General features: G+C 35.1%; 4 protein-coding genes across 5 annotated transcripts in view; 3 read left to right on the top strand and 1 right to left on the bottom strand.

The window, feature by feature from the left end:
* Window positions 1-14,399, top strand: part of LOC118281961 (hemicentin-1) — a 46,970-nt gene extending 32,571 nt beyond the window's left edge. Inside the window, exons 44-46 of the mRNA XM_050695990.1 lie at window positions 11,747-11,875; window positions 12,860-12,985; window positions 13,372-14,399. Coding sequence (XP_050551947.1) covers window positions 11,747-11,875; window positions 12,860-12,985; window positions 13,372-13,478 — 362 coding nt within the window. The 3' untranslated portion in view covers window positions 13,479-14,399. The remainder of the gene's footprint in view (window positions 1-11,746; window positions 11,876-12,859; window positions 12,986-13,371) is intronic.
* Window positions 9,308-11,025, top strand: LOC118281328 (uncharacterized). Its single transcript, XM_035601905.2, has 3 exons — window positions 9,308-9,921; window positions 10,144-10,248; window positions 10,655-11,025. Coding segments are annotated over exons 1-3 (459 nt in total). The 5' UTR covers window positions 9,308-9,919; the 3' UTR covers window positions 11,007-11,025.
* Window positions 13,765-17,124, bottom strand: LOC118281964 (uncharacterized). 2 transcript variants are annotated; one of them, XM_035602818.2, is made up of 6 exons: window positions 16,851-17,124; window positions 16,174-16,385; window positions 15,925-15,977; window positions 15,617-15,715; window positions 15,371-15,471; window positions 13,765-14,745 (listed from the first exon to the last, which is right to left on the bottom strand). In XM_035602818.2, exons 1-6 carry the CDS (start codon window positions 16,907-16,909, stop codon window positions 14,676-14,678), a joined length of 594 nt encoding a protein of 197 aa, XP_035458711.1. In that variant the 5' UTR covers window positions 16,910-17,124; the 3' UTR covers window positions 13,765-14,675. The 2 variants fall into 2 exon arrangements, with proteins under 2 accessions (XP_035458711.1, XP_035458710.1); XM_035602817.2 differs by having other exon boundaries at window positions 13,765-14,731; window positions 16,851-17,116.
* Window positions 17,125-17,395: 271 nt separating this feature from the next.
* On the top strand, window positions 17,396-26,767 carry LOC118281966 (uncharacterized). The gene is made up of 5 exons (XM_035602819.2): window positions 17,396-18,998; window positions 19,271-19,474; window positions 19,984-20,249; window positions 20,715-20,867; window positions 24,313-26,767. The coding sequence occupies exons 1-5, from the start codon at window positions 17,495-17,497 to the stop codon at window positions 26,593-26,595; spliced, it is 4,410 nt and encodes a 1,469-aa protein (XP_035458712.2). The 5' UTR covers window positions 17,396-17,494; the 3' UTR covers window positions 26,596-26,767.
* Window positions 26,768-27,114: the final 347 nt, after the last annotated feature.

Here is a 27,114-nt window from a genome sequence, read left to right as displayed (position 1 = left end):
ACAAAACTGCATTAGTGGATTGAGTTATTAAGTATATAATCAATTATTTTGGAATATTTTACCATTGCGCTTTGTACAATGCAAGGTGGTGGACTAGTTAATAATATAATAGAAAATCTACCGTTCGAGCTTCATTTGCCCGGCTATAATTATTGCGGACCAGGAACAAAACTCCAGAAACGTTTATTACGCGGTGATCGAGGTATCAATAAGTTGGATGAAGCTTGTATGCACCACGACATTGCATACGCTAACCATACAGACTTATCACATCGTCACAAAGCTGATTTGCAACTAATGAATATGGCAAAACAAAGACTTAAATCAAAAGATGCCGGGAAAGGAGAAAAACTTAGTTCATGGCTAGTAAGCAAAGTGATGAAAGCCAAACTAAAGTCTGGTGCCGGAGTTAAAACGTTTAAACACTTTGTATCAAAAATAAAATCAAAACTTAAGAAAATTAAACACAAAGATAGTAAAGCTTTAATTACCGCTGCTTACTTAGCAGCGAAAAAGATATTTCCAAAAATTCAGAAAATTCGGGTACCGCGTGTCATACCCATACCAAAGACTGGAGGTATTTTACCTTTGATTCCAATTTTTGCTGGCTTATCAGCTTTAGGAACTTTGGCTGGCGGTGCAGCGGGTATTGCAAAAACCGTTAATGATTATAAAGCAGCTCAACAAAATTTGCGAGAAACAGAACGTCATAATAAGACTATGGAGGCTTTAGCATTGGGTAAAGGTTTATACATTAAACCGCATAAAAATGGTAAAGGATTATTCATAGATCATCCAAAAAACTGATAAAGAAGCTACCTAATCGTCCTCTGACTAATATCGACATCCAAGAACATGCACGAGACATCCCACACTTTCGAGGAGTATACATGAAGGATCAATTACCGAGAAAGCCAAAACAGATTGAATGTGGTGTTGTTAACTTGGACGATTCTAAAAATGAAGGAACGCATTGGGTGGCTTATGTTAAAGTATCTGACTATTGTGAATACTTTGATAGTTACGGAGACTTGAAACCTCCAATAGAATTAATGCGATATTTTAAGAATTGTCGTGTTTATTACAACTACACAAGATATCAAAACTTTAACACAGTAAATTGTGGTCATCTATGTTTAGAGTATCTGTGGAAATTTTGGAATAAAAATGTATAAAATTAACGTGTTTCTTTCATTTCAATCATTTGCAAAATGTCACTCACTTTATCGATAACCGGAAACTCGTCTACCTTAACCACGTACTACCCTAATACGTTACAACTAAATGGACAATATGAGTGTGCATTATTGCATTTCTCAACATTTAATTCCATTCCAAACATTGATGAAACGAATAACAAGTTTTACTATGGCTCAGAAATCATTGAAATACCGGAGGGAACGTATGAATTGCAAGATATCAGTGATTATTTAAAATCTGAGATAAAAGGTACATCAATTAAACTAGATTGCAATAACAATACTTTAAAAACTACTTTATACTGTTCTAAAGATGTTAATTTTGAAAAAGAAAACACCTTTAGACGTTTGCTGGGGTTTGATAAGCAGGTATTAAAAGGTAATAAATGGCATGTGTCACAGTTTCCCGTGAACATTTTACCTACGACCGTGGTCAGAATAGAATGTGATATTATAAGCGGATCGTACATAAACGGAGAACCGAGTCACATTATCCACGAATTTGCACTTAATGTACCTCCTGGATATAGGATTATAGAAATCCCGAAGAACGCAATATACTTCCCAATCAATCAAAACAACATAAGCTGTATACATATCAGACTGTTGGATATTAACAATCGCCTAATAAATTTACGTGGTGAAGAAGTGCAGGTATATTTACATCTTAGACGAAAAAATGATTGACTTCAATAAATATGAGCAGCCCCAGGTCCAAAATATCAGTGCAAATTTGGCAACCAAGAAAATAAGACCTCGCTCTAATAAAAAAATTAAATTAACCAATAATAATAAGGCATTCCTGAAAGCCATCGGTTTGTTAAAATGAATATTCTCGACGTTTTATCCGCTCCGACTTACGACAACACAGTTGAAGGTATCGAATTTCACTCCTACAAGCCCTACGTGACAAGTTTTAATAGAAACGATGAAATTCGCATTCCCATAAACCAACAGGATCTGTATGTACTACCATCAGCTAGCACTCTGTATTTGGAAGGAACTGTAATTGTTAGCAAAAAGGACTCAAAAGACAAGGCTTCTAGCGTTCATTTTACGAATAACGCTCTCCTTTACTTGTTCCAAGATATAAGGTACGAGTTGAATGGCGTCGAGATTGATAAAATAAAAAATGCAGGCGTTACTACCACCATGAAGTCATTAATTTCGATGAATGAGAGTGAATCAAAGATATCAAATGCTTGGGGCTGGAACATTGATGGTACAAAAAATGTTAATGGAGGCAACTTTTCCGCATCCATACCTCTTTGTAATATCATGGGTTTTGCTGAAGATTTTAAGAAAGTGGTGATAAACAGTAAGCACGAACTAATATTGCTGCGAAGTAACACAAACCTAAATGCAGTAAAACTCAGCACCGGGGAGATTGTAGATGACGTTCAAATCAATAAAATTATATGGCGCGTACCACACGTTAAAGTATCTGACAAAGAAAAGATAAATTTATTAAAACTGTTAGAAAAAGATCGTCCACTTCAGATGATATTCAGAAATTGGGATCTGTACGAATATCCAGCTTTACCTAAAACTACAAAACATACCTGGTCTATTAAAACTTCATCGCAAATAGAGAAACCAAGATACGTAGTTATTGGTTTACAAACAAATAGAAAAAACAATGCAGGTTCTGACATGTCCCAGTTCGATCACTGTTATATTCGTGACGTCAGAGTGTACCTCAATTCAACTTACTTTCCGTATGAAAATCTAAACGCTAGTTTTTCAAATAACAAAATTGCATTAATATACGAGCAATACACTCGATTTCAACAGTCTTATTATGGCAGGCGCTCGGAACCCTTACTAAGTGAGAAACAATTTAAAGACCTAGCGCCGCTATTTGTAGTTGACTGTTCGAGACAAGCAGATAATCTAAAAACAGGCCCTGTGGTGGATGTGAGAGTGGAAATCGAGAGTGAATTAGACATACCAGATCAAACCTCTGCTTACTGTCTTATATTAAACGATTGTATAATTGAGTATAAGCCTTTGAGTAATATTGTAAGGAAAATATCATGAACCCCAATACCATCATATTAGATGTACAAGGATTTAAAGACCTCTACAATAATTTTATAATAAAGGAGTTAGCTTTTGCCACACGTGAATATACACAGACGTTTTTAATTAAACCACCGTACCAGTTCACTTACTTAACAAGGGATGAAAAGCGACAAGTCGAGTGGCTGGAAAAAAATATGGGTCTACATTGGAGCGAAGGCTATATTGATTATAAAGAATTCCAACGCATGATTGTATCATATCTAGAAAATATGAATATCTACGTAAAAGGTTCAGAGAAAGTGAAGTGGATAAAAGACATGTGTGCGAACTGTAATGTAATAGAACTTCATGAAGACAATTGTCCTAAACTATCTGTGTTAGCTAAAAAGTACTGTGATAGAAAAACTATTTTTAATTGTAATCATCATGTAAAACATTGTGCTCTTAGAAATGTGTTATGTATAAAAAAGTTTTTAAATTGGTAAATTTACTAGTTAGTAAGTTAACTATGTGTGTGTATAAGGTTTTCTTAAAAAATAAAACAACTATTATACAGAAAACATGCTTTTTATTTTTTTAAATTTATATAATACCTGTACCTGTAAAATTTATATAATACGAATACCATTAACATGAAAATACTACTTTAACATAAAAATACTAAGTTCTTAAGATTAAAACTAACTTAACCGAATATTTATTCCAATTAAATTATTACAATAAACAAAAAAAATTGTATATTTACACAGGGTTTTTAAAAGTCACTATCAATTAATGATTTCGATATTTTCTTAACTAACGACTCCGTTTCGTCCATAATAAAGTCAACCGCGTCTTTAACTACGTATTGCGCTTGGATAATAACGTTATCACTATTACTGTCACTATCACTGTCCGGAGAATCATTGCACAACTCGATCACTGAAATTTTTATTAGTTTACTGCCTCGCCGATGATGTCTACTCATGACGAAAGATTGAGTCGAATTATGGTGTTTAGATTTGTCCTTGCGTCGAGACGTATTCTTCTTTTCTTTCGGAGCCTGGCTGCAACCCAGGCGCGTTCGCAACGGAGCGCGTTCGCATCGGATCATCTCATTAAATTCTTCATACGGATCCTGTGCGTATTGACTGAACATAACATCTGATCCCGCTATCTGAAACAAACAGTAAATAGATCATTAAATAGAGGTATTACAAACAACTGTACTTGATAAATAAATAATCCTATGTTACAAAAAAAAATACAGATTAATATTCAATCCGCGAATACAAATAACACTCTGAATCAGATAAATAATAATTTAAGACCTTTAACATGATTGTTCCATGTGGGATCGAATCCACAACACTCAGCACATTACAATTCGATACAGTGATCGTTAAATTACTGCGATACATAAAATACAATACGTTTAATGTTTTTATTAATATAATTTACTTACCGAAGTCATGTTTAAAATGTGATGTAACACGTAGTACGAGTATCTACACTGAATAATATTTATTAAATAACAAAATTGTTGATATTGATCGTGTACGATCTAGCAGACAAATGAGAATAATTTAATAATCAACGAGCAGTACTACAGCTACCATTGCAACACCTAAAAATGTATACCATGCATTTTTGCTCGGTACTGTGGCTAACGTGACGCCATACCGTTTCGTATTACACATCATTTTTAGGGTTCTGTAGCTAAATGGTTCGTCACATCCACTTTTTTAGTAATAAGGGCTTTCTATATGGTAAAAAATAAAACAAAAAATATATAATGAATAGACACATTTATTACAATAATAAAAATCTTTATTTATTTCTATAAACTACACCTAAATAACATTACGCTAATTAACACTAATACAATTATTAACTTAACTAAAATTGGTTTTATACAGAACCACTCTATAATTTATTAATACATTAAAGAAAGGATCATTGATATAATAATTCCAAGATAAGACGTATTCACTATTGTTTACATTTTATAGGTATATGAGTGCCCCCAGGCTTTTGTTGCTATTTTGTCTTTCAAAATTATACGTTTATCATCGTTACTGGATAATGTAATTTTATTGACACTTTGTGTAAAAATTTCATGTTTCAATGATTTAAACATAATATTTTTTCTTCGAATAACTCCCCCATTCAATAAAATGCGTTCATAGTCTGTGATATCTAAGTCTCGGAGCACGTATGATTTAATTCCCTTTGCTTTTTTAATAACTGTATTTGAACATTTTAAAGAATAGAGCTTTGACCTTAATCCCACAAACTCAGAAATATATTCTCCACCCATTTCATCCTTAAAAAGACCAGGAATTTTTTTATTGATTAGAGGTATGGCAAATTCGTTCTCATTATTATAGTTACTGCTATCAAAGTATTCCAAGAAATTGTGCTTCAGATCACAATAAAAATCGTTAGTATATATTTCATAAACAAAAGAATCAGTATCTGTATAACATAAGCGTACTCGATCATTATAAAATGGTTTAATAACATTGTAATGGAAGTTATACATATGGGACTTAGAAAGATCTAAAACTGTGAATCCTATGTAGATAGGTTTGTCTAAGATTATTTGATCTGGCTTCATTTGTATAGCAACTAAATTTTCAGTCAATATAGTTGAACTATGAAAATAAGGATTAGCTATAAGCCTCTCAGCGGATGTTGTTTTGTTGGTTTTATTTGTTTTATCACTCCATTGATTAACTAAATGTACAGTGACTCTCTTTTCAGTATTTTCCAACGTTTTACCAAAGACACTGTTGTTTAATAATTTAAAAAAGTCTTGCTCGAATGTACTTTTTGCTTTCTGTCGTAATTGAGTGTTTAATTCTATGTACTGTTTTAAATAGGGGCTTTGTTTGAAAGTAATAACTCTATGAATCTTTCGTAATATTAATCCATGCTCCAGACACTTTTTTAAATGAACGTAGTGTATTACATAATTGTACTTATTGTATAAATTTGCGATAAGTTTTTTTGTTTTACCACCTGGAGGAATGCATTTTTCAGGACAAAAAGGCAGGTCATTATGGTAGTTATGTAAATGATCGGGATATAAAAGATCAACTTCTAAAATATAGCCCCAGTCAGCATCATCATCAATATTTTGAATGCGTAAATGTTTTAATTCGTTATCATTAAGAAATCTAAAACTAGAATGTGGCAAATACTGGCACATACTATAACCATATAAATTATTACAATCTAAATACGTTATGAAACAATCTGGTTTTACAGCATTATACTCAGGCATATATTTATGATTAGCCTTTGCATACCGATGCGAGCACACACACAGACCTCCTCTAATACCATCCTGAATCATTTTAATAATCGCTAAATCTGTTAACAGTTCTAATTGAACACCTGTTTTAAGTAACATTGCATCAAAAGATAGACTAGGAGTTGTTATATAAAATGCAGGATCCAGTTTATAATATTGTTTACAAGTTTTTCTAAAATTTTGAAATATATCTGTTAATAAAAGTACATCTGTTTTCAAGTACAGATCAGTGTATTCTCCTAAATTATTTATATTAAAACAATTCCATACAGTCTTAGCATGATTATAATCGTCATCGCTGACGTCTTCGTTTGTCAAAGAATTATGAAAGTAACACTTTAGCGGCAGCGCCTGTTGCTCGTAACATTTCCAATTGGTCATATAATCGTATGGATAAACACCTTTTCGAGTTAGCAAACTAAAATGTTTATTATCAGAAAAATGAGATCTAAGATTAACAAAATCTTCTATCTGCATTGTTTTAGCTAGTTTGTCTAAACTGGTGCCTAAAAAATTAAAAGAATCTAAAAACCTTAATTGTACATATTCATTATCTGCAACGGGAATAAACTTCGAAAATGAAATATATTTTTCTTTGGTCTTAGGTATAATTTTTATTTGACCAGGTATTTCACCTAATTTTTTCACAAATAAATGGCAATCATATCCTGACAAGTTATGAAAAAATATTGGTATGAATTTTGGTACTTTATGCTGTAGGTTACAATGTCGATGAGCTGCGCCACGGTACTTACCAGTGATGTGACAGTGATCTCTAACTCTGTCAGACCACAGCAAGTTTTCACATATGTGACACTTAATTGCATTTCTAAAATCCTCAACATCTTTATCAGTAAATATCATAGGGTTGTTTTTAGTTAGTATTTTATATATTTCAATTACATCCTGAGTAAGAAACTCTATAAATTTTGCAACACAATCCTTACCGCGATAACTTCTATACCGTTTGTTATCATTATCATTAAAAGAAGATACTATGTTATAAGCAAAAGCGGCCGGCGCGTGTCGCTGGGTATATGTTGTGTTAACTGTATCATATTCATCGCTGGAAATCGGTATTAAGAGTGTTTCAAAATCAGCATAAACTACAAATGGAATGTCTTGTTTCCTTTGAAAATTTTTAAACTTTAGTACTGATCCCCTATCTGGCAAAATAGTAACGACCCCTCCACACAGATGTGTTTCAAGTTGACTAAGAGTAGGAAAAAACAATAAACAAGATTCACAATAATATAATTTACCATGATGTTTAGAAATTTGACTTCGAACTAAACGGGGTAAATTCTTAATAAGACAGTAATGGGAATTACTATCATTTTCTAGATACAATAAGTGGATGCTCCTACATTTTTTATTAATTGTTTTATATAATGGACCTACAACGGTTTTATTATTTTTCAAACCATATACATAAATATTAATATTACGATTATTTTTTTCAAAATTAGCTATATCTGTGAACGTGATGGGAAATGACAAATCATTAACATTTAAAACATCCTGAAAACGAGGATATGATGAAACTCTGTCGGCATGTCGGGTTGCAGGATACAAGCCTGCCACCACGCACCATAGAAAGCAGTACTTGTCGTTGTTCTTAATATTCAAGCAAGCTTTTTTATTTTTTATAAAACTTGGTAAAGGAATAAATTTAGATCCACTGAGAGGCTGATATTTGTTAATATTTACTTCAAAATAAGAGTTATTCAAAAATGTCCATCCGCTATCTCTTTCCTGAAATTCTTCTATTCTTTTGAGAAGTAATGAAATAACTAATTTGAAAATTGTGTCAAAATCGTAATTAAAATTAATAATAAAGTTTTTTGTAGCAAATGATTTAGTTTCTTGGTGATCGTTTTTAAACAAAAGAAATATCAAAAATAATTCAAAATTAACTTTAACAGATGTGTGTCTTTTTAATGACTGGTCGATCAGATCCTTGACTTGATCTCGAATTTTATTTAAAAAACTCTCTGGTAATTTATGGACTAACTCCTCGGTTGCAATAATCCTATAACTTACAATACGTCCTTTGAACGAGGACTTGATTATTTTTACATTACTGTTAAAAGGAGCTATGCTATTGTTTTTATGTGCATTACTACGTAAATGACCAGACCACTGACGATTATCTACAGATACATGACAAACTGTGCAGTAAGGCATTGTTATTGAATACACCAATCAGTATTGATAGACAAGGATTAATAGTTATTTCAGAGTTTAGACGTAACAGTCGTTATTAAATCATGTATTATAATATGTTGTGCATAGTTATGTACCTTTCATTCATATTTACAGCTTCGAAAATGCGTTAGAGAGAACCATTGTAAATAAAAATCTTGATCAGTTGTAGCTCCTGTTCCTCGTTTGTTGTTTTGTATCGTTTGGACGTATTGTATGCACCCATGCTCTGGAAATAAAATGCAAAGATTTATTATATGCGTACATAGATTAATGATTTAACAAAAACTTAAAGTAAAGGGTACAAAATATATTTACCTGAGAATTGTTTAATCTTCCGCACTGTTAGAACTTATCTGATAAAAATGATGTACTTCTAATTTTCCTTAAGAATTAATCCGAGTCCCATCGTCTTTATACAACTCCAAATTCTGATGCGTATGTAGCTGAAAAAGAATAAAAGATATTGTTATTTAAATCACGATTTAACAATCAATTTCAAAAAATATTATTATGATTATTTTTATATGAATATTAAAAACAATATTTACCTGTTTAATGTTTTCAATTTCAAAATTAAACTTGTAATGCAACATATTTAGTAGTAACAATCATTTACCGATGATACGTTTATTTAATTTCAGGAAAATTCCATAACGTCAAGGTGTCGCAATAATACTAATGCTACACATATCAACTTTCAACGTTTCCGATATTATTGCGAAATTTTTACACGTGTATACAAATTGCAATATATGCAATTACAATACATGCAATGATGCAACCATGGCGCATGTTTGGTAGTCAGCTATTTTAGCCAGGGCTGTCATTACGCTGCTTATATAACTATCATTGTATGAAAATTGTAAAAAACGACGTGGAAACCCTAAGTGTTTTCGATGCATCAGCAATTGATTGTACTTTAGTTTACCTTAGTTTGTATTTTTTGAAGGTCTATAATACGACTAAATAAAAACGTTCCATCAGACGATAAAACCCAAAGATTTTAAGTATCTTTTTATATTAGATCCTTCCAGCCTTATAACTCACTACATTTTTCAATACGATCATTACAATTATTCCAAGTGAACCAAGTAGTATAGTACTACTATACTTGTGACTCCAGTCTTCAGTCGTGCTGCCGCTGCTGTCGTCTTGAAGTTGAGTAAGTCCATTACAAGTCAAGGAGAAAATGTAAGTATAAAATATTCAAGACTGTTCTGACTGTAACTGCTACACTCAGAGACATTTAAAGATTACTTAAATTATTCCTTAGTAACGACTTCTACCGAAAACGATTGCTGAGGACTATGTTAAGTAATCATGAATATCTCCGAGTATAGCATTAATCTTCAGAACCACCGTCTACTTAATAATTTATTTCATTAACACGTATGTACCATTTTTATCTTTCAGGTCCGATTCTGAGGGTTCTTATTATCAACCAACCATTGAACGAAAAACGAAAACTGGTCGCAAACCTACAGAAAACAAACGCAAATCAAAATCAGACCGTCCCAGGTAAATTGCATATTGTTTTACATTTTCTTTTTTATATGGTATAAGCCGGTAAACGGTCAGACGGATCTCCTGATGGTAAGCAATCACCGCCGTCCATGAACACTTCAAACATCAAAAGTGTTACAAGTGAACGAAACACACGCAAGCGTTGTTTCATGACGGTTTTTTGAGTTTGTTATCGGTAGTGTTATTTAGTACGATACAAGATTAGAGCAACAATTAGTATTGGTTACTGGATAATTATTTAATCGATATACATAATATAGGTGTTACACTCATCGAGATTAAATGAAAAACCTTATTAACAAAGCTTTTCAATCAATTCTTGACCATCCAGTACAGTATCAACAATATCGGGATTTGTAATTAGTAAATTAACAAAAGTTGTTTTGTTTTATTTTTTCAGTAAAAAAGCTGCGAGTGATAGCGATATATTCGGTATCAGTCACGACCACGAGGCAGGCGCGGACGTCGGATCATCAGGTCGAGCATGCCTGCCGTCGCTGTTCGTGTACCGAGTGGCCAACGGGTGTGAGCGACGCACAGCTCACACCGATGGCGAATATTACATCGACTGCAAGGTGTACCGAGCTAACGACGCGCGCAACACCGACTCGCTAGAGCTATGGAAGAAGGCAATCGTACGGATCAAGCTCCAGACCGACATAGACTCTCCTCAGTGGCAAAAACTGCAGGAGTTTGTAAAGTCCGCAGATGTTTTGTTCCCCGACAAACCTATATTTTACGATAATAAATAGTTATATGATTTTATTTCAATGAATGTTTTATTTTTTATTTCCCTACTACACATTATGTGTGAAATTATGCGTGGCTACACATAATTCCACACATGTCATACAGACACAATTAAATATCATAAGGTTATGTTTATACACAACTTTACGATATTGTATTACGTGTGCATACGTTCCATGTCCCTGTTTCAGTTAGAACGTACGTTGTACGGAATTATTTGAATAGTACTAAACAGATGATAACGTTTGTTACTTTTTTCGCGTTAATATCGTTAACCGAGTCGACCGTTCACGATTGGGCATTCTGGACCACTTTTCGTTCGGCAAAATTAACCGAGTCGACCATTAACGATTGGGCATTCTGGACCACTTGAGCGAAGGCGTTCGCCGAGCGAAAAGTGGTCCAGAATGCCCAATCATATACTACTCTCTCCGTCTGTTTTCTTAATATTTTACAACTTTTCACATTTTTCATATTTTTATGACATTGAGAGTTTTTTTTTAGAGTTTGTAAACTATGTATTATTATCAACATATCACCTCTTATTAACAACAGTAGTACCTACCTATTTTGAACACAGTGTAATTAATAGCTTGCTGGAAATTAAAGAACTTTCAAAAGAGTCGTCGTAACCATAACTATATCTATTACGATACCATAACTATATTAAACAGTAAACACTTTACAATAAGGTTGAAACTTGAAATTGATAACCGACATACAAGTTTAATTATCTTTGCAGACATAGACGAGTGTGTGTTGGACACGAACCAGTGTCACTCGACGCAGGTGTGCGTGAACACGGACGGGGGCTACCGCTGCTCCTGTACGCCGGGGTACCTCGCACTCGCCGCTGGACAGAGGTGTCTCGGTGAGACCTGCTTTTTTTTAATGATATATAGATATAGATAGATATAACGTCACGCGTTTAATCCCCGAAGGGGTAGGCAGAGGTGCACATTATGGCACATAATGCCAATGTACACCCACATTTCACAAATTTACATTTTATGTTGTAAGTCCAATGTAATAGGTGGTGAGCCTATTGCCATATACCGGGCACGTTTCCAGACTCCGTGCTACCACAGAAATTTTCAAAAAACCGAAAAAAGCCCAGTAATACTTCGCCCTATTTTTTAATTTTTTTTTTAATCAAGGTCAAAATTATTTATTTCAACTAGACCAGTTAGGCACTTTTGAACGTCAAAGCAAATATAATATCATTAATAACGTCTGTCTGTCAGTCAGTCCTCTAGTGAAGAAATAGCTTCACTAAAGGACTGACTGGCGGCTCGTTCCAAGTGTATATTCCTACAAGCAAGAAACTCCATAGTTTACACTTTTTCAATCAGATTCAAAATACAATTTTTGGTTACATTGTTTAATTTTTTCATTACAAGCTTTTATTTTACTTGCAATGTATGTATATACATATACATATAGGTATGTGTGTGTAGAATCTTGCAACTGAATTTTGAAGCAGATATCTTCAACTGATTGAGCTGAAATTTTTTATACATGTTTAGTTTGTATGACCGTAATGCTAAATTGCATGAAAGCATAATAAACATAATAAAATTGAGTTTTACACCTAGAACTTTATGATATAACTAGCAAACCCGGCGAACCCCGTTTCGCCACCAATGATTTTCCCTGTTTTCCTGCTTTTCTCTTGAATTTTCTTTACTAGGTAGACCTCACGGAGCCCAAGACCTTTCCAACGAATGCAAAACCGTGGAAATCGGTTTGTGCGTTCTGAAGTTATAGCGTTAAGAAGGAAAACCCGACTTATTTTTATATAAGAATTGATATAAAATATAATTATTGTATCCCAGTTTAATTGTTTTGTTCTCAGATATAAACGAATGCGAGTTAGAGACTGACGGGTGTTCGCACTCGTGCGTGAATACAGCGGGCGGGTACGCATGCGCATGTCCGCGACATTTGCGCCTGCACATAGACAAACATCATTGTGTTACTCGTAAGATTATTTTATTTTACCTTGTATTAAGTCTTTTTATTTCTTATTTCTTTTATTTTAGGGACTTTTATTCTTAGAACATGTCAAACCCATTGAGTTATAACTCATAAGTAAGCAATACAACCACACATTATATTCTAGGGCATAAGTAAAAGGATATCAAATGTTAAATATTTACTGTCGCTAGACAAGCGTTGAAGGAAAAACTTCAGCTAACAATGCTTATATGTCGTGTATAAGATAAACGGATAATTATCATCTTTATCATCAGCTAAATAAAGTCTATTGTTGAACCACGACACGTATGGGCGTTTGCCATCTTGTCGAGTTTTCGAACCTGCCTCACGTGTGGTTAATTTACTTAATTTTTTTTACTTTTGTTGCAGCCGCGTTGTACCGGAGACCGCTCAGCGAGTTAGAGTCTGAATACTTGAGCACAACAATAGACTTTCCAACGAAATACACTAAAACTATAAAGAATACTAAATCTTGACATCTTCGATATGGTTTTCTTAGAAAATAAATAATTATGAAATAAAATATATCTGTAACTATGTAATTGGTATAAAAAAATTAAAAATTGTTAATCAAAATTTTATTACATTAGACCTGAAATTAACATACCTTTTGTGTTCAATGGACTTAAAGTCAAAGCTTCTTTCATTTATAAACACCTGGTAGTCTGTTAGAAAATTTAAAATTATGTATTTATTTAATACTACGGGGAAATTGTTGTTAAGTATTGTTGTAAATTATTTTGGAAATAAAAGTACGAAATATTATTGTTATTAATGTTTATTATTTCTACGTGCTTATTACTGTGTGAATTTAGTACCTACGTAAGTACATTATGTATAACACATTCTATTTTATTTGGAAATTCATTTTGGTTAACTTTGCCACTCATTTTATACATAGCGTTCAAAATGTCAATTATCCCTTCGGATTTTAGTAAGGTACTCTAATAAATAGATCATATGATACCTACATTAAACTATCTAAGTCACATCCTTCAATTGTATCTATACCTAAGTATTTCGGTCTAGAATTAAAGCCACGGATTAATCAATAGAAAGAGTGCAATACTTATAATCTGCATAATATTATATTTAGGTGGAAATACAAACTTTTGAGTATTAATAGAAAATAGACGTTTCAGGAAAACAAATACAATTTAAATGTAATTATACCTACTATAGTTAGGTCTTGACTTTGTCTATCTAACATAAATAGGTTTACCTATTTCGAAACACCGACTTACAATACTACCTAATGGTAAATAGATATTCCTTATTAGAGTAAATATAATTTAAAATTATCTTCTGTGTAACAAAATACATCTCTACAGTGTGTAAGTTGATAAAAATATATTTTGTCTAGCATAGGCGTAGCCAGGGGGATTGAACCTCCAAACCCTCCCCCCTCCGAAAAATGCGTACCTAGACGTTACAGAGCGTTATTTTTCTAGTTAGCATAGTACATCCCCTGTTTGGCAAAGGTGTCTATGACTACCTATGAATCTGTTTATTACATAAATTGTTTCTTTTTCTCATGTATGAAGGAAGTTTTTTCACACATTTAAAGGGTCGACTTTCTTGAACCCCTCCCGAAAGTAAGACCTGGCTACGCCTATGTTGTCTAGTTGTCTACGTAGCGATGGGTGCGAGCCGCTCGTTACCTATAATCTTCTTTATAGGTCCTCGCTTTGCGTCAAGTACTCGCTCGTCGTTCTTTCGGGCGACGTTCCTGCAACGTAAGGCCAGTAGAAATAAGAACGAATCAACACTGATCTACAGTCCCATTTCTTCATCAAAAAAATAACGTTAAACAAGTTGGTAAGTTTTTGATGGAAATGGTTGAAAAATAAAATGAAAGAAAATAATATATGTATTTGCGTGGATAAAATGAAAACTGAAAAGTTTTAAAGTGATTTTTTTCTTAAAAACTGGTAAATAGCAACTCGTAGCTTGATGACACTCCGATACGACAGTTTCTGTGTCGTGATATCTCGCAGATGACTGAGACTCCAATTACTTTGGCTTAGTTAGGTTAATACTGAATACCGCTTTATACCAGGAATAAATCCAGGCTTTGTGGCATTAGATGGGCCGAATCAACATTTTAGGTAAAATACAGAAACCTGGATATAAAGTTTATCCCACTGCCGCTTATATTATCTGACCAACATAATAATACAACACATAATTATATACAATTTTATGACGTAGGTACTCTGAAGACCTAGTGGGTTGCCGGGGTTCCGACTCTAAGGGGAGAGTAAGAACGTGTTAGTTTTGACACTCCCTTTACACATGGCCGCAGAAGTCATTAGATGATCCCCCCCCCCCTCAAAAAAAGTTACTTACAATTTCCGATGATACTTACTGCCAGTAGCTGCTATTCTTCTGCAGTCGCATGATATTGTTCTGACATATCATCAACTCGTTCTGCAGGTAAGTTCTTTGGTCGTTCACTCTTACGAACAACTGGAAATATTACAAAGATATCATTACTGAAAAGACCCAATTAAAAAAAATACTTAAATACATCATTGATGTGACCAACATACACCACAATGTACCTATAGGCACTACTATATATTATATACTGCAATTTCTATGTCATACCTACCTTAGACTCCGAGTCTAAACGCCACTCTTTACTTCGCAGCGTACTTATCAGATCCGTTTTCAGACGCTCAAATCTTTTCACTGTTCGCAACAGCTCTGCCTGTAAGTATTAGAAGGTATTTTAACCAGTGCTAATTTTATTATTTTGGACAATAAGGGTCCTAACAATCAAAGTCAGCTCGGCGTAATATTTACCCAGTTCGCACTGTGCTAGTAATTTAGTCGTAGCGAGTAATTTAGCAAAGTGTGAAAAATTTTGGGACAATACAGAGAACATAAAGTACCTACCATTATGACAATATCACTTACCGGTGTAAGGAGGTCCAGATTTATGTTGAGGTCGTCGTGTTTCAATTTGCAGTCTGAAAAAAAAAACATAGATATCAGTCTAGTAGTCGTAGTCGTAGTCTAAATAAAATTGTTAGTCACTCATTTGCAATGAATCGCTTACGTAAGTAGGGATAGATACACATACGATAGGTACACGACTATAATAATATTAGATACTAGAGTACCTAGCATATTAGGTAGGTGCCTAGTGATAGTGAAAAATCTTACCAAGTCCACAAATCTTAGCCTTTTTGATCTTGTCTTTCAATGCGGGCAGTTGTTCCCTCAGTGTTTCTATGGTGTCCTGGTAAACCTTATGTCTTGCGCTCTCTTTCATCAAGTCATCATCATGGTCCCAAGTGTAGTCAGTTTTGCGCAATTCGTCTTGAACCAGTACTATCTGCTTCTCAAGTTCTCCATTTTGCCAAGCTGCTGATTCTCTATCAGGGGATTTAAAAATAGGGAAATGATTACCTATTAATTTCTTGTTTTATTTGCAATCAGTACGTCTGAGGACTTAATACAAGGAAGTCAAACAATTTTACGCCACGCGCCTATTATTTTTGTCATAGCAAATTTGCTATACTGTCGTAGACTTCGGTAGGTTGTTGTTATTACAAAAAAAATTATAATGCAGCATGCAAATGGAGAATAAGGAAGTAATCTAGATGTGCGCAACCTTGACCTAATAGAATAAGGTCGACATTAAGTAGGTTATTCAAGGAGATCCTTGTCTAAGTCTTTATTAAACTTAGAAACTTTTCATAATAAGATACATTACTGAAATAATAAACTCAAATAACAAGACAAAACGAATTTAAACTGAAAATCACACACAACAGCATATCTTTATGTGCTAACTACTTTCAAACTAGGTACATCTACAAACTATTAAATATACTAACCGGCAGTTCTTTTCATGTTCCAATTCAGTTTTCAGGCATTCAATTTCACAATCGTTCATGATGGATTTATTTTGAAATTCTTTATTCACTAATGATTGTGAAGCCTGTGCTTGTAGCGAACACAGTGGTGCCTTTGGGCCTGCGATTGATTAAACGCACGATGGCAACCCGTTATTAGAAAGATATTTGGTCCTTCAAACAGAAAATTTGCATCTTATTTCCATAATCTATAGGTATCTGCAGCAAGTCTGGGTTATTTGTTCTCACGCGAATTTAAATTTATTTAGTTGCAACTATCTGTTGATTTATATCTACTTAAATACTGGACAATGATTTTGTGTCTTTGATGAATAACTCAAAAATGTACCTGAAGCTAGAGTTTATTAGCAATAATAAAGTTATTGAGATTTTTTATAAGCTGCCTGTTTATTAAACTGTGAAAAACTATAAATTATTTTCACGCTACCGGAGACGACGCTTGAGTTAACACCAGACGGAACTAAACGTAACTTCACGTCAAAATACTCTGAACAAATGTCAACTTGACATATGTCACTTAAAAACAAATGATTTGATTTGAATTTTGAATTCAAACCGAAACGAAAGTTGAGTTTGGAAGGAAAGTTAATTAAAGTTTAATTAAAATGAGTTTGTTAAGTGCTGTTTTGCAAGAAGCTGATAAAGTTAGTATAGAAGAACTGAAGAAAAGTCGAGACCAAGTCTTACCAACAATAAAAGATCTAACTGAACGAGTGCAATTACTGTCGTGGGCATTACAACAGAATATTATCGATACATTCGTAAATTTTACCATAACAAAGAGTTTAGAGCAATTGAACTATCATAATCGGAAAGCCAAAATACTTGAAGATCATTCAAAATGCGCCGAAGACATAAAATCACTCCAGGAAAGATACGAAGTAAGTGATGAAGAATTTAAAAATCATTGTGCAAAGTTAAACAAATCAATGGATATCTTCAAAGATTTATGCGTTATTGTTGATGGGAAACGCATTTTAGAGAAGGCAAATCATGAATTCGGCAGGTACAACTACAGTGATGCTATGATGGCAGTGAAAAGTTTGAAAATGGAATTGAAGAATTTAAAATTCGAGGGTAATATGGCAAAGGCTTTGACGGCTATTAATGCACAGGCTGAAAATCAACTGGCCTTGTACACAGCCCAGCTAAGTATTGAATGGGAAGATATTTTTACATGGTCAGAGAAAAAAGGTCTTAAATTTTTAACATACTCTTTGTCTGTACAACAGAGTGACCCATTTCTGTTGAAAAAGATATTGAATACTTTATATGTAACAAAAAGAATGTATGCGGAACTGGGCTTGTTTTCACATTTCTTTATTAACAATTTACTCCACAATGTCATTAGACATAACTGCGATATATTCACTGAAGATCACACTGGTGCTATTGTTTTCAACATCAAGATAAATCTTGACGACCCAAACAAACCAAATTATCAAACTATCTTTAATAATTTGACTGCAATTTTTGAATTCCTGCACTCAACTTTAGGCTCGCAGTTTGAAAGTGATTATACCTTCATAGAAGTCTTTGCAGAGACAATCCGTCAGAAATTTTTCAATAAAATTATTGAAGACTGCATCAGAATGAACCTACCGTCTTGTGACAGTAGCTACCAGAACTACAAAAACATAGTAATCGAGTTGGATGCGTTCAACAAATTCTTGGTCGATTTGAAATTTGTAAAAGAGAATGAATCACCTCTGACCAAATACATTGATGACACTGAATGTGTGCTGTACAACAAGAAATGTGATAAATTACTTGCTGATGTCCGCACACTACTGAAAGAGAGCCTTTCTAATGGATTGATTGTTGTGGGCTCGGAAACCAATATTAATGAGAATGAATCCATACTAGATGTTACTGATAATAACATCGTATGGAACATAACAAAGCCACTGTTTCTCCCTAAATGTGTGATCTCACACAATGTTAAAGCGATTATGACATTAATCATAGAACATTTGGAAGAGAGTGCGAAGTTACCGGAGAGATACAGCAGGCAACTGGTTGGTTACATAAAGGATGTTGCCATTATGTACCAGAGCTTTGTTCCTAAGAAGTTTAAGATTAATTTAGAATGCTGTCCTGCTGATATTGGTAAGAACAATGTTACCTTACGTTTTTATGAATTATTAGCTTTTCCCAAGCAGTTTCATTCGCTCTGCTTGGCTTCTTTTCATTGCAGAGTAATGTTTTATTATTTCTTGATCAACGGACTATCTAACAAAAAAAAATATTAATAATTCTGGAGATTAGCACATTCCAACAAACAAACTCTTGAACTTTATATATTTCTATAGAATTTACTTTAATACTTCAAAGCAATATAATTCAATTTTTTTAATTAACACTTTTCTGTTTCTTTTCAGCCCTGTTCTTCAACAATTGCTTCTACCTGGCACATAGTCTACTTGGACCTCCTTGGTGTAACAGTCTCCCCAAGAGTATGGCTGACCAGCTCAATGTGGTGCTGCTGGAGTGCATCCAAGATCTTCGAGTGTTGGGTCTTGAGAAGATATCCTTATACCTTCAAAACCAGAAAAGCAACATCATGCATAGTATTGATGGCAAAGGTAATTTCTTGGGTTATTAAACAAAGAATAATCTTCTATTTAATAGCATTCTGAATCAGTTGGTATTTAGTTACATATGAAATTAAACTTTATCATTATGCAACGCAAGTTGGCTGCCTAAATGTCTGTTCCTTCTTCTATAAAAATTGATTTTTAGTGACAAAGTTTAACTACTAAAATTCTAATTGGTAAAATAAAACCTATGTAGGTACCTGTGATCAATATATGTTAGCTAATGTGTTCTCCTGTATATAGTCTGTGTGTTGTACAATTGTACATGAATAAATAAATAAATAATAAAAACATAAAACCATCAAGCTTGTGAACTCAGAACAACTTTGACTACACTATACTACCACCCTGTCTGGAAGCCTCGTCAATTTTATTACGACAGAAATCGGTCGCTAAATTATAAAACATTTTCAACTTTATTACAAACGCATAAGGTTCAAAACATAATAAAGGAATTTACGATTTTCTGCTTTAACGAATTTGTCTTATAATTACAGGTGCCGAATGGACCCACGAGTCCTACGAGCAATTTGATTGCGCAATCAACAACGCTCTAGCCTTAATGAAAGATCTAAAGTCTTGTTGGCTCAACGTCCTGCCTGCTCGTATGTATGAGATGTCCGTCTGCACTCTTGTGCAAGCGTTGTGCCAGTCAGTACTAGACAGAGTGCTAGAAGACAGTAAACCAGTCACCGAAGAACTGGTTTACATGTTGGCTATGAGAGTTGAAAGTACAGCGGCTGAAATTTGTACGTTATTTGAGGTAAGCTCTTTTTAATTCTATATAATCTGTATTACACCTACCTAATGACGATGGCAGAGTTCCACGCACTAAGTGTTAAGACTAACCGCCGTACTGAGTCGTTTTTTGGTTACTTAACCCAGTCCTTAGCGATGGTTTTCGATACAAAATCATTACTAAGGAATAGTTTAAGTAATCATTAAATGTCTGTGAGTGCGGCGGTAAAAGTTTTTAAAAGTCAATTAAAGTTATTAAATTTACAACAAAAATCGCCAAACTGTAGAACAGTTTTTGGCGATAGACAGTATGGTACCTTCTACATAGTCCCATGTAATATGGTAAAGATCCTAAGAATCATTTTGCTTGATCCGGGAATCGAAACTCAGACTACGGTACGAATTTATAGCGATCACTCGATCAGTAAAACAATCAATACTTACTTTAATTTTATGTTTAGTATTTATTATTTAAATCACTTTGTTACAGGAGCCAATTGAATTCGACTCAAAAATAAATATTTGGTCGAAGTTCACAAAACTGCCGCAGTTGTTGAAGGCGCAATTGTTGGAAGTATCGGACTTATGGAACAAAGACAGGGAGCAGTTCCAGAGCTACAGCTGTGAAGAAGTACGCCATATTGTGAAGATGAGGTTCCCCGATGATAAATATAGGCTTAAGATATTGAAAGAAATACAGTGATTTATTTATAAGTAACTGTGTTTGCTTTTACATAGGTACTTATATATTATATAGTTGAAACTGACACTAATGGCCGTTTTTAGTAACCTTGGTTTAGGAGTAAACCATCACGGTGTCTTTTAAGTGTGCAAGAGCATGCTTCGTCACGAATGGGCCGGCTCGACCAGAGTGATACCATGGCCTCATAGAAAACCGAAGTGAAACAACGTTTACGTTGTGAGAATGAGGTTACCGAGTAAGTCCAATCCCCGATCCCCCATCAACCCTTAAATTCCCCCCGAAAAGGCCGGTAACGCACTTTAACGCTGGTGTTTTGTGTGTCCATAGATCGCTTACCATCAAGTGATCGGTCTGCTCGTTAACCATAAAAAACAACTAATAGGTTGGTACCAAAATGCCATTTTACGCTTAAGGGTTCTTTAAAATATAGGAGAGGTTGGTAAAAATGGGCATAACCTTCGAGAGCATGACAGCAACACTGCGTTACCTCGCAATACATGAATTTACGGTGCATAGGAATTTCGGAATACCAATGCAATATATGACGCCTAAGTGTTGTCTCTTTTCTTTTCTACTCCCCGCACTAGGGTTTGTTCTGTGTCAATCCTACATAAAATATGAGATCCGGATCCGGAACATCAATTTGCGGATGTCACAAAGCTTCGTTCCGTGGGGAAATCGTTCTCTACGCGTTCCATTATTTCATAAGTGTGGGATTTGTAGTAGCATTACGTCGCTAAATATAGCTAACTCATAACTTGTAAGTGTAGCGAAAAAAAGCGATTACCTACTTAATAAAAAATAATTTACATAGCCGCCGCGTTGAGTAGTTTCGCTAATATAATGTAAGGCTAAGTAACTAGAGGAGAAGAGGTACAGAGGAGAAAAGTGCGCTTAAAAATACGTCCTCTACCTATGTGATATACAAGGTTAACAAGGTACTTAGGTGTTTGATCGACCGACTCCAAAACCTAACCTGGCAAGCGTAGGATAGCCTAGGGATTTGCGTTGTTTTTTTTTTAAACTTCTACATATTAGTACCTACCTATAACGAATAACTTTCCAAAAGGACTGAGTAGGTACCTTATCCGTTATCAAGTTGAACTTGAATTTACATGAATTAGGGGTACAAAGTCCCGTCCCAAAGTGTGCAGTCTTGAGAGTAGTTTGACTGCTGCCACTCCTGAAACAGATTCGTGGTTGTTGGTCACTAAGAGTGAGACAAAGGTGATTGAGAACCAATCTTATACTAAGGGTAGGAAAGACTTACCTACTAGTAAAGTAGTAAACCTATCTATCATGTGTAGAAATTTCGAGTAGGTACCTAACATCGCTAACGACCACTTATTGCGTGCTTTACTTATTTACATGGTTGCATATAGTCTACACACAACACATATTCGGTGCGTGCGGAAAAACGGAAGCAGGAAAATGCATAACAGATATTTCATCGCAAATATCCACAGTTGGATAACTGATATGGCAGGTAAACGTAATTTAAAATTAGCCATACGTATTTAATGTAGGAACTCTGACGCATGTGGCACAAGCCACAATTGTTATGTCTACTTAAATGCCTAGAAACGAAGCAATAATATAGATATAATATCATTCCATTAAAGATGCGTCGTAGGTATCTAGCGTAACACCACAGGGACTCTGAGATTGGCCTATTAATTTCTATTGGCCCAAAAAGGTGCGGATAGCGGCTCACCCGGGAGGTTTTAGTGCGGTAAGTTAACTCTCGCTCTCTAGTCTTATCGCCAAAAAACTGGGCATCTTTTGAAGGTCCCCCGTCATATAAAAGGTAAGTTGGTACTTTATTAGCTAAAAACGATAATTTTATACTTATTAATTTTGCATATAAATACGAAGCAAGCCTACGTTTTTTTACAAAATAGAAGCAAAAAATAGATATTTATTACTTAACTTATATTCGTTTAAATTGTTGTAATGTACTTACCTGTAGGTACATAACCTACCTATTAAATAAAAATAATTTTTATTATTGTGAAGACCTACATCGTTGCTTGTTTGCTTTAAATTGAACGTGTGAACGACGCGTCGTCGTTTACTCATAGGTACCTATAAGAAGAACCCCAAAATCATACATGAATGTGAAAATAGGTACCTATGTACTTACTTATGTCTATTTTTTAACTGCTTTTCCAATTTTTCCGGATATCTATGACCTAGGGACCAATGATATTGGCATCGGTAGAGAAAGTACTCGTCCTGTCCAGCCACCCATTACGCGAATGCTATATAAGTGAGTGCCGCTTCCTCGGACGTATCATTACGTTTATGTCTGCATCGGCGGCAGGCACCCTCAATATGCAACACTTATCGGTAGGTAAACAACTTGATGCAATTAGAAATATACGTGACTACCAAATAAAAATGAAAACAGTTTTTGAGTGAAAATAAAACGCGATTATTTTTTCCTGAATAATTCTAACAACGAAACGTTTCAAATATGGTGTGAGTGACAGTTATTTTGGCGCGAAATCAGTGACGTGCGAATGAAATTATTTTGATGAAAAAAAATCAAGTGAAATCATAGTGAATTAAATATAAGTTTGTGATTAGCGTGCAGTGTGCCATTAGTGATTGATATTGGAGTGTGGTAAAGTAGACTGACATTTCTACACCTTCTTACGAATAAATATTTATTTTATTTAGACAACTGCTGAACATAACTGTAACGTGAAGTTATTATTTTTTACGATTTGTAACTATATTTTTATTTCTTTCGAATTATTTAATTGTTAAGTAAATACAGTTTTTCAACTTTTACAAAAACTCTTCCGTTTCTCGTCAGGAAGAGGATCTATGCCATTATAATAAACATTAATCGCTGCCTTGTAGATACATGAGCTTTTTGCAAATCTTTATGAGCAATTTTCTCAGCGCCTTATTGTTGCAGTAGGCAGGTATTACAAATTGCCGTGATTCTTTTTCGCCTAAAATGGCATTATACGGAAAGATGGATCGCGTGTTTACTTACCGCACGCATTGGTTAAGCTGATAGTAAAAAGAGAACAAAAAATATATAAAACATCGAGATAGGTACATGCACTAAGCACGCCTTACTACTTGTCTTTTTTTGTACTTGTTCATCAATTTCTTATCATTTGCACGAGTTAAAATTACAGACATTAATGGACGATTGATTGTAGTTGTGCCGATTAAAAATATATCGGTAGCTAATCCCCTTTACTTAACTTCTGTACCTATGTTAAAATTAGTTTAGTCTCGAAACGGAATCTAAATGAAAATAACTAATGACGTACTTAGGTAACTTAACTTTCAGTAGAACCTGTTACTTAAATAATAAAAATGTTAGCTTTTTTTATGTTAACTGAAAAGTTACATTTTGTTTCAGACGGCATTGCTGATCATTTCGTTAGTGATCGTCGTCTATCAAGGAAGTGGCGTGACGGCACAGGATGACCTCATTGAAGAGCCAATTGCTATAGAGACGAAGAACAGAGCTGTAACAATAATACACACCCCAAAGTACGTAGCTCAAACAAAACCCAATAACCAGTCATTGACGAAACCTGACTTGTCTATTTATAAACCTGAACAAAGGCCGCCAAGTAAACCGCCCAACATCCCTGATAAACTAGTGATACAAAATGTCAATGCCGACGTACCCTGGCCTAGGCACGGGCAGATACAAAAAGTACCGTCTCGTCTCTATTCTAAACAACCTACGAAGCTGCAACATTCAGCAAATTCTGTATACAAGTTTCCTAGAGTGATTCCGTTACCACCACATCATAGGACTTATTATTTGAAGCCCAGCCGACCTCTAGTGTATGCCGCCTCTACTGGCGGACCTATAGTTGTAAAGAGTCCTAAGTTCAGTTTGCCTGCCCAAGTGATCAATGGCATTCGTACGGACTTTGTCAAACCTCCGAAAATTAGTAATACAACGTCATCAACATCTACTTCAACTTCTACCACCGAAGCTACTACCACAACCACTGAAAAAGTTCTCCGGACAAAAAGGATATGGCCCAAACGTGTACAACACAATGCAAACTCGACTTTATTACACAACACGACATTGACAAAAGATAACACGACTTTTACAAAAACAAACACTACTGACCAGTCAGACCGTGACACCTCAGAGAGCAAAACCCATCGAACTAGATTTGCATACAGAAACACAACGACTGTGACAACGACTATCAAACCAACGCCATCAACGCCACGGGTCTATCGCCCCGTTACAAGGAAACTAAAAGTTAAAACCACAACGCCATTACCACCGATTAACTTCACCAAACTCGAACAAAATGACTGGGTGCCAATAATGCCCTCACATTATCCAACTCTCAAGAAAGCACCACCACCATCAATCACTAAGCGATCGGACTTATTTAGTGCCCCACCCGTCGAATCACAAAGTAAGCAAATGATGTATTTACAATCTTTTGGGCTTGTCCCGATACCGAGTTCTCAAACTCCTTTCATGGCCAGAAAGAAAATGGTGTTTCTCAATCGAAATCGACAATTGAAACCGACTTATTCTGGTTACAGTGGGAAGCGGGGACATTCACCGACGCACTACACGTACGACCTAGAAAGCGATGGCAGCCACCGACACCCTCGAGTTGTCACCAAAATCAAACATCATCATCACCACCATCACCACAAATACATTAAAACAGTCGAAAAACCCGTCAAAGTACCATATAAAGTTGAGGTTCCTAAGCCTTATCCAGTACCAGTGGAGAAAAAAGTGGAGGTTCCAGTAGAGAAGGTAAAAGTGGTAGAAAAACCGGTGCCGTATCCAGTAACCGTAGAGAAAAAGGTGCCTTATCCGATAGGAATAAAAATACCACACCCTGTGCCTGTAAGAGTGGTGGAAAAAGAGTACGTGCCGAAACCATATGCCGTAGTTCAACAGGTCCCAGTAGTGAGACATGTTCCAGTGAAGGTGGCAGTCCCGGTTCACGTGGAGAAAAAGGTACCATATGCTGTAAAAGTCAATGTGCCAGTACCCGTGGATAGGCCCGTCCCTGTGCCAGTAAAAGTAGAGAAGCAAGTCCCGTACCCGGTACCGGTCAAAGTACTGGTCCCACAGCCGTATCCAGTCGAAACGAAAGTGCCTTACCCGGTCGAAGTAAAGGTCAGAGAACCAGTTGAAGTAATAAAACACGTTCCAGTTAAGGTGCCTTATCTTCAGCCGTATCCAGTAAAAGTGCCGCAACCGTATCCAGTAACCGTTGAGAAAAAAGTGCCTTATCCTGTCGAAGTGGAGAAAAAGGTTCCGGTTCCCATAGAAGTGCGTGTTCCACATAAAGTAGAAGTGGAGAAACGCGTTCCAGTATATGTGCCAAGACCTTATCCAGTCGAAAAAAAAGTACCGTACCCGGTTAAAGTTCCGTATCCAGTTAGAGTACCAGTCGCAGTAAAAGTGCCAGTGAAGGTACCAGTGGAAGTGCCGGTTGTGATCCACGAGCCCTACCAAGTGTACGATGGCGATTCGTACAGTTCTCAGTACTCAGAGAATTATGTGACGGACAGCACGCCTGTAGTGTCAAGTACGCCTCATCACACGGTGACCGTGCACGGTAACACGGGTTTCCATGGATTCCAGTCTCGGTCTGACACGGAGGAGACAACGACAACAACGACCCCTAGTAGTTAGTTAACGAACTTTAGTAAGTAGAATATTCAAAGTGTAATGGTATTGTTAGTTGCACGGTTGTTAATATTCCCACTAGAATGTTATGCAGGGAACCTTGTTACAATAAATTATTGTGGTACGTGTGTGGAAAGCTAAATGTAAGTGGAGTAAATGAATGGTGCTGTGATAAATGCATGTGTTATTTAAATATTCTAAACTTTTCAACCATTTCAGATTTCAAAGACAATTTCAGTCCATGTAGGTATAAGATATTTTATTTTCTAACCCTATTGAACTCAATAGGGTTAGAAACTACTGTTAGTGTTACTGAATCAACTGATTCAGTAGGTTTAATGATGTATCTTTTTAATACAGTACCTAGGTAACTAGGATATGAGAATGACGTGACGCAATGTTAACGTTTGGGTGCAACAGTAGCCACAACTAATGACTGAGACTGGGCTATTATAAAACAGTTGACATGAAATGACTTAACTGTTATTATTAATTGGGTAGGTACGTTATTGTTATCACTAATTG

The sequence above is a fragment of the Spodoptera frugiperda genome, chromosome 9 (genome assembly GCF_023101765.2).
Source record: "Spodoptera frugiperda isolate SF20-4 chromosome 9, AGI-APGP_CSIRO_Sfru_2.0, whole genome shotgun sequence".
NCBI lineage: Eukaryota > Metazoa > Arthropoda > Insecta > Lepidoptera > Noctuidae > Spodoptera > Spodoptera frugiperda.
Note: the sequence above shows the minus strand (reverse complement) of the source record. Positions and strands in the feature narration are given on the sequence as shown.

What these genes read in the sequence shown, in the direction of transcription:
- LOC118281328 (XM_035601905.2), top strand. An exon ending in TCAAAATCAGACCGTCCCAG is followed by an intron (nt 10,249 to 10,654) that starts GTAAATTGCATA and finishes TTATTTTTTCAG; the next exon opens with TAAAAAAGCTGCGAGTGATA.
- LOC118281964 (XM_035602817.2), bottom strand. Translation starts at nt 16,909, where the DNA reads ATGAACGATTGTGAAATTGAATGCCTGAAAACTGAATTGGAACATGAA. An exon ending in GGCTAAGATTTGTGGACTTG is followed by an intron (nt 15,978 to 16,173) that starts GTAAGATTTTTC and finishes TTTTTTTTTCAG; the next exon opens with ACTGCAAATTGAAACACGAC. An exon ending in ATCTGGACCTCCTTACACCG is followed by an intron (nt 15,716 to 15,924) that starts GTAAGTGATATT and finishes TAATACTTACAG; the next exon opens with GCAGAGCTGTTGCGAACAGT.
- LOC118281966 (XM_035602819.2), top strand. Translation starts at nt 17,495, where the DNA reads ATGAGTTTGTTAAGTGCTGTTTTGCAAGAAGCTGATAAAGTTAGTATA. An exon ending in ATGCTGTCCTGCTGATATTG is followed by an intron (nt 18,999 to 19,270) that starts GTAAGAACAATG and finishes GTTTCTTTTCAG; the next exon opens with CCCTGTTCTTCAACAATTGC. An exon ending in GTGAAGAAGTACGCCATATT is followed by an intron (nt 20,868 to 24,312) that starts GTGAAGATGAGG and finishes ATTTTGTTTCAG; the next exon opens with ACGGCATTGCTGATCATTTC.